Source organism: Erpetoichthys calabaricus, chromosome 16, assembly GCF_900747795.2.
Source record: "Erpetoichthys calabaricus chromosome 16, fErpCal1.3, whole genome shotgun sequence".
Lineage (NCBI taxonomy): Eukaryota > Metazoa > Chordata > Cladistia > Polypteriformes > Polypteridae > Erpetoichthys > Erpetoichthys calabaricus.
The window spans coordinates 52733041-52739040 of record NC_041409.2 but is presented as its reverse complement, the minus strand read 5'-3'; the positions used below and the strand labels follow the sequence as shown (position 1 = coordinate 52739040).

Here is a 6000-nt window from a genome sequence, read left to right as displayed (position 1 = left end):
TCCATAACGGCTAAATTCTGTTTTTAATAAGCTGTCAGATGCCCAAACAAGTTTAGGTTTTAATCAGTACTCCATGTTGTGACCTAAAAGCATATTGAAATAATAATCACCAACAATGGCTACGACAAATTCAGCAACAAACGAGGTGTCCAGATTGTAAAGCTGTTTTTAAAATCGTCAATTTAAACGGCGAACCTTTCCAGTTGCTATCTCAAGTCCACCCGTTAACTAACCCGCAGGCTCTCCAGCTATCCTCTTATTGGCCCAACAGAGCATCTGTGTCCTCGACGCGAAAGGTGTGACGGGATAGCAATTCCTCCAGCTGTCTCCAACCCCCCCGCCTCCCTCCCTAGCGGTGGATTCGGGAGCTGCGCCTGGCAGACAAGATGGCAGCGCCTGGGATACGCAGGCCAGTCTGCGCGAAGCCAGCTCTGTTCGCGCATAACGACGAGGAATTGTAGCACCCGTTCTCCCGTGCGAGCTTGTCGAGCATGGGTTCTCAAACTCTGCAGATCCTGAGGCAGGGCGTGTGGGCGTCTGTCACGGGAGGCTGGTACTATGACCCACACCAAAACAAATTCGTCAACGCCTTACACCTGTACCTGTGGCTGTTCTTGCTTTGTTTCCCGTTCACGCTCTTCATGGTGAGTGCTTGTTGCTTTTTGCCTCGACTCTCCCGTTCGTTCCTGTTGCCCGCTTCGTTGACATCCCCAGTGTTCCGTTGCAGGCACCCCGCTTCCGGGCGCTGTCTGTCCTCTCGTCCATCCATCCGTGTGTCCCTTATACGTGCTGGCAGAAACCTGACGGCGACAGGGACGCATCCGCGCTTAAAATATTGTTGCGAATGATTTGGGTTCACTTTGGCAGTGGAGCGATCACCCTGTGCGCGCGAGTGTGTTTGGAGACAATGGGCACCCCGGCCGGGCAATGACATGCAAGTCCTGGAGACTCCCCGGGGTCGCCTGCGATTTCCTGGCACTGTCCAGGACTGGGAACGTCACAGAAATGCTTGTCCACTGCGTTGTGTGCATAAAGAAGGTTTGATTTTAGTTAACTGATTTTTTCTTTTTTTAATAAGAACTTCGATATTCCCTCCTACTTCTGGTAAGTCATTACCATACATGACTCATATTTCAAGAGGTTGCTTAGTTGTCCTTCCATTGTGAGTTACAGTGTAACAAAACAATTAATAGTGATCTGTGATGAAGAAGATGAGTGCAGTGCTGGAAAGCCCCAAAGTCATCTTTAGCAGTTAAGTCCAGAAAAATCAAACTTTGTCACATACAATTATGCACGAAGTACAATGTATAGTACATTGCTGCTAAACTCTATTTATGACTGTGTAATTAGTAGAATATAAAATGATAACAATAATACATTAGTTTATAACTGTCAATAAAAATTATGTTATGACAGTATTAGTATGCATTATATTACAAGTGTAAAATAATAAAAAATAAATAAATTAGGAAAGTTATGTGTGAATGAATGAATGATTAGTCCATTCAACCATTTTCCAAACCCACTTATCCAAGGCTGGGTTGTGGGGCAGCTTTAGCTATTGTTCCTATCTTGCACCCTGTGCTTCAAGGGATAGAATGCAGCCTCCCTGCAACCATGCTCAAGATACAGTGGGATTTGGAGAACAGATGGATGAATGTTAGTGTCTACAGTGATGTCAGTGTATGAGGAAGCACAAATGACAATAAGAACAAGCAGAAGGGGACAGCAAAAGTTTCAAGGTGATGGTGAGGCCGTATTAGGTGTTTGTTAAGTGCTGTTCGTCTTTTGTGATTGCAATGGAGGTGGTCATCTGGGAAGGACATGAAGGTTTGGCATGGGAGCTAATGTACGTGATGGCAAAAAAGTGTAAAGGGGATGGAAAGCTAGCTAAAAAGTGTTCATGTAAATTTTGAAGAGACAAAGGAGATGCATGGAAGAGGTGGCTACATGGTTTTAAGCGTGTTAAAGGTTTTAAGTGCGTTAAAGGTTTTGGGAGAAACTCAGTCCAATAGTTGTCAGAAGTGGGTGCAATAAAGATGAAATGGTGTGAAGGACAATCTGCACGCAGTGAGTGTCAGCATTGTGTATAGAAAGGGCCACAGAATACTATTGTAGTACTTTGAAAGTGAGAAATCAGCAATAGAGTTGTTTTGGAAAAAGTTGTGAAGTTCTCCTATTTAGATGACATTCTGAGTGCAAATGGAGGTGCAGGCACAGCATTACTAGCCAGGGTGAGAAGGTGTTCTTTCAAGAAGTGGAAAACAGCAGGGCACAAGGAAAAAGTGAGAACAGATTAAAAGATGAACTGTAAGTTAAGAAAAATAAACATTGTCAAAACTAGAAGAAAACTAAACATATGCAGTCATAAGGTCATAATCAGTCAAACTTGGATGTTGCCGGCTTATAAACCACTGCTTTAATAACATGACTTCTGGAGTCTGTTCTCTACCAACCTGCAGTTGTGTAGAGGTGGTGGGAATAGACGGAGGTGGTTTAAGCACGTAGATCGAAAGGCTGAGGAGGATTGTGTGAAGAGATACAGGAGATGTGTTCAAACACGATGTAGATGGAGGTGGGGTTGGATGATTTGAAAATAAAGGTCTCCCTTCAAAAGATGCTCAAGACCATGGAGAGAGAACCTGGGTAAACCCCCGAAAATGATCATCAAATCAGTGATGATCATGATAATGATTAAACAATTGTGTGCACAGCCGTCATGAATATTTATTTTTATTTATAGAGATCTTTGTGTTAGTTTTGCGTTGCTCACCTTGAATAGAAGCATTAGCTAGCATGTAAAGCTAAACCTTTACATAGGCATAATAACATACTCCACATTTTATGGCTTGGTAGCATTAAGAAACGGGGCAATAACTTCTGACTTGATGGAGATTCTTGAAAAAGCCAACCAGTGTTGACCACAGTTTTAGCAGAAAGAGATTGGTGTCTCAACAGTATTTACTTGGTCTTGCACTTTCTGGTGATAAAGTGCTCAGGGTCTTTCTATTTGTTTAGGTTTTCCCAGGTAGTCACTGTCACAATGTTTGACTCCTGTCCCATCCTTGATTGCTTTTTGCCTTGTTCCTGTATACTTGAAAAAGTAGACAGATATGTTAGCACAACAGCCATCTTAGGAGACCAAAAAAATCATGTCTCTAATTGTCCATAGAGATTTGCCAGATAATGGTTTACCAAAAATCTCAAGAAGATGCCTGGCATTTTAAATATGTGGTTACCTGTTACTTGACCTCTCAAACTGAGAGTTGCCAGATGAAGCTGAATTAGTCAACACCCTGTTTGTTCCTTGCAATGAAAGCACAATCCTGTTGACTTTGTGAATAATTACATAAAAACTGCAAAGATGAGAGAAAGCCAGCAAATTAGGTTTTTTAAATTGGGCTAATTAGAGCTTGTCACATTTCGGGTTACAGCCTGCTGCCTGTTTATTTTAATCATGGCACTTTTGCCTTCATTGAAATTTGAACTGTGATTCCAGTTTCAAACTAATCGAATCTTCATGCAGGATACCTCTAAGGTGTCAGCTGTGGTTAACAGTCTCCGTTGAATCAATGGTAGTACGACTTACGGTGCTCTTGGATCATGGGCTTGAGGATATAATTGATTCATTTGAATGTTCTTCAATTATAATGGCATTACCTGCATTGACTGGAATGAATGGTGCTGTTTTACTTGTTTGGTTGGGGGGTGGGGGTGGGGGAGGCTTTCAGTCAAAGTGACAAATTTCCTCCATGTTGTGCTTTATTGCTTGATTGAGATCGTAGTTGTGCTCGCAGATGTGAACACAGAAATAATTTTAAAAATTCTTATCAAATTAAATTTAATTAAGACTATTGCTTAATGGTTAATAACTTTCCTGAAAAGAAAGTGCTCCATTTAATTTTCCTGAGGCGCAACTCCACAAATGCAAATTTTTGGAAACTTACAGAGAGGATTTTCGTCATTAGCCTGATGTTTAATTATTAGATCAAAAAGAGCTTTAGAAACAAATATGGCAAAGAATTCATGGGAGCTGATAAAGTAAAGCCAAACAGTAATGTTTCAGGTTTGGAGTTGGGTTAGTATTTTAGAAGTGATGGTAATTAAGCTTCAATCCAGTGCCATCCAATGCATGAAAGCACCATGAAGACAAAAGAATCAACATTTGGCTTCATGTTATGTTGGTAAGTCTTTTTAAACCTCCATCACACTGCACAACCTTTCCAGCAATGTTCAGTTATTGCTACCAGGATTCATGAAGGCCCATTCCATGAGATGGCCCCATTGCCCTTGTTGACATGTGACAGCCTAAAGTTACCAATATGTCATTTGTGCATATCTTGCTAGACCTCTGCCTTTAACGTGATCAACTATCAGATCCTTCTTCCCACCACTTCTGACCTTAGCATCACTGGGGGTGCCCTCTTGTGGTATGAGTCCTACCTATTGGGCAAATCCTACTGTGTTTCCAAGGGTACACCAGGCAAGCATAGGGGTGTCCCAAGGATCATTGCTGGGACCTCTCCACTTCTCGCTATACACCTCCTCAGTAGGTCCAATCATACAGTCCCAAATATATACAGTAATCCCTCGCTACTTCGCGGTTCACTTTTCGCGGATTCACGACTTCACGGGTTTTTAAATACAAGTGATTGCCCGCCTATCGCGGAAATTATGTTCCAGACCCATCAGCAACAGGAGAAAATCCGCGATATAGAAAGACCATATAAATAAACATTTTTATAGTTTAAGCCTTAAAATACCCATCCCACATGCTTTAAACACATGTAAACTTATAAAACACACTTTGTTAACACATATGATATGTGGATGTCGGGCTAAGGATATGAGTAACATCTCACTATTATAAAACATTTTAACTTCACGCAAGACAAGACAGTGAGACAGGAAAATTGGTGATGTACAGGCTTTTAAATTATTGACACGCAGAGCGACAAGCAGCACAAAGCCAGCACAAAGTCCACTTCTCCTTAGCGTTCATTCAGCTCCCCACCCCCTTGACAATGTGAAGTGGCAGGAGCTACTGCGCCTCCGGGGAGGGGGGTTTGAGCGGAACGTGTGTTCAGCCCTCACACCCCCCCACACACACACTCCTCCTTCTCCTTCTGAACGCGCAGAGCGACAAGCAGGCATTTTGGCAGAAGCAGCACAAAGTCCATTTCTGCTCTGCTCAGAGTTCAGCTGCCCTCCTTCACAAAGCGAGTGCAGACACATTGACGTCTGATCGCTGCGTGCAGTGTGCAGTGTTGGTCTGTGGTGTTTAAGAATGCAGAAAGTGTTTAAGAGCATAGGAAGTATTTATAAGAGCGTGGGAAAGGTTAACAAGAGAGTGAGAAAGGTTTATAAGAGTGTGGGAAGGGTTTATAAAGCCTTAAAATATGTATAAATAATAAAATAAATATAGGTCGCTACTTCGCGGATTTTCACCTATCTCTCTGGAACGTAACCCCCGTGATAGGTGAGGGATTACTGTATATACACGCTTGCCCCCTACTTGCTTCGCTTTAAATATATATATATATATATATATATATATATATATAATATATATTGTCACAATAACCAGACAAAAGAGTTGTGAAAAGGTTTGGCGCAGCCACCCGTATAATTTGGTTTCCTGGCTGCAAAGTTGCGTTCAATAGATATAGCACTGATGTGCACAAAACCGAGTCCAAAACAGCACTGAGGGAACAAGGAAAAGGTGGAGACTTTTAAAGGGGAAGACAGGAAGTGAAGTCAACAGGGTCGGGCTCATGAAGGTCTTCTGTCATTGGTGCGAGCCCGGACGTCACATCACAGGGGCCGGAGCCGGCAAGGTCTCCTTTCATTGGCTCGGTCCCGGAAGTGACGTCAAGAAGACCAGGTGGGATCTCTCGTGAATGGTCTGCAGGCAAGGGAGAAAAAGAGTCAGTGCACTCTGCCACGTCCCGGTATATCTCGGAACTACCCTTACTCAAGCCCTTTAGCTGCCTCCCATGC

General features: G+C 42.7%; 1 protein-coding gene across 4 annotated transcripts in view; it reads left to right on the top strand.

Moving 5' to 3' along the window:
- Nucleotides 1-344: 344 nt before the first annotated feature.
- Nucleotides 345-6000, top strand: part of pcnx1 (pecanex 1) — a 217382-nt gene continuing 211726 nt past the window's right edge. For all 4 annotated transcript variants that reach the window (XM_028822344.2, XM_028822343.2, XM_028822342.2 and 1 more), the window contains exon 1: nt 345-644. In XM_028822344.2, coding sequence (XP_028678177.1) covers nt 492-644 — 153 coding nt within the window. In that variant the 5' untranslated portion in view covers nt 345-491. The remainder of the gene's footprint in view (nt 645-6000) is intronic.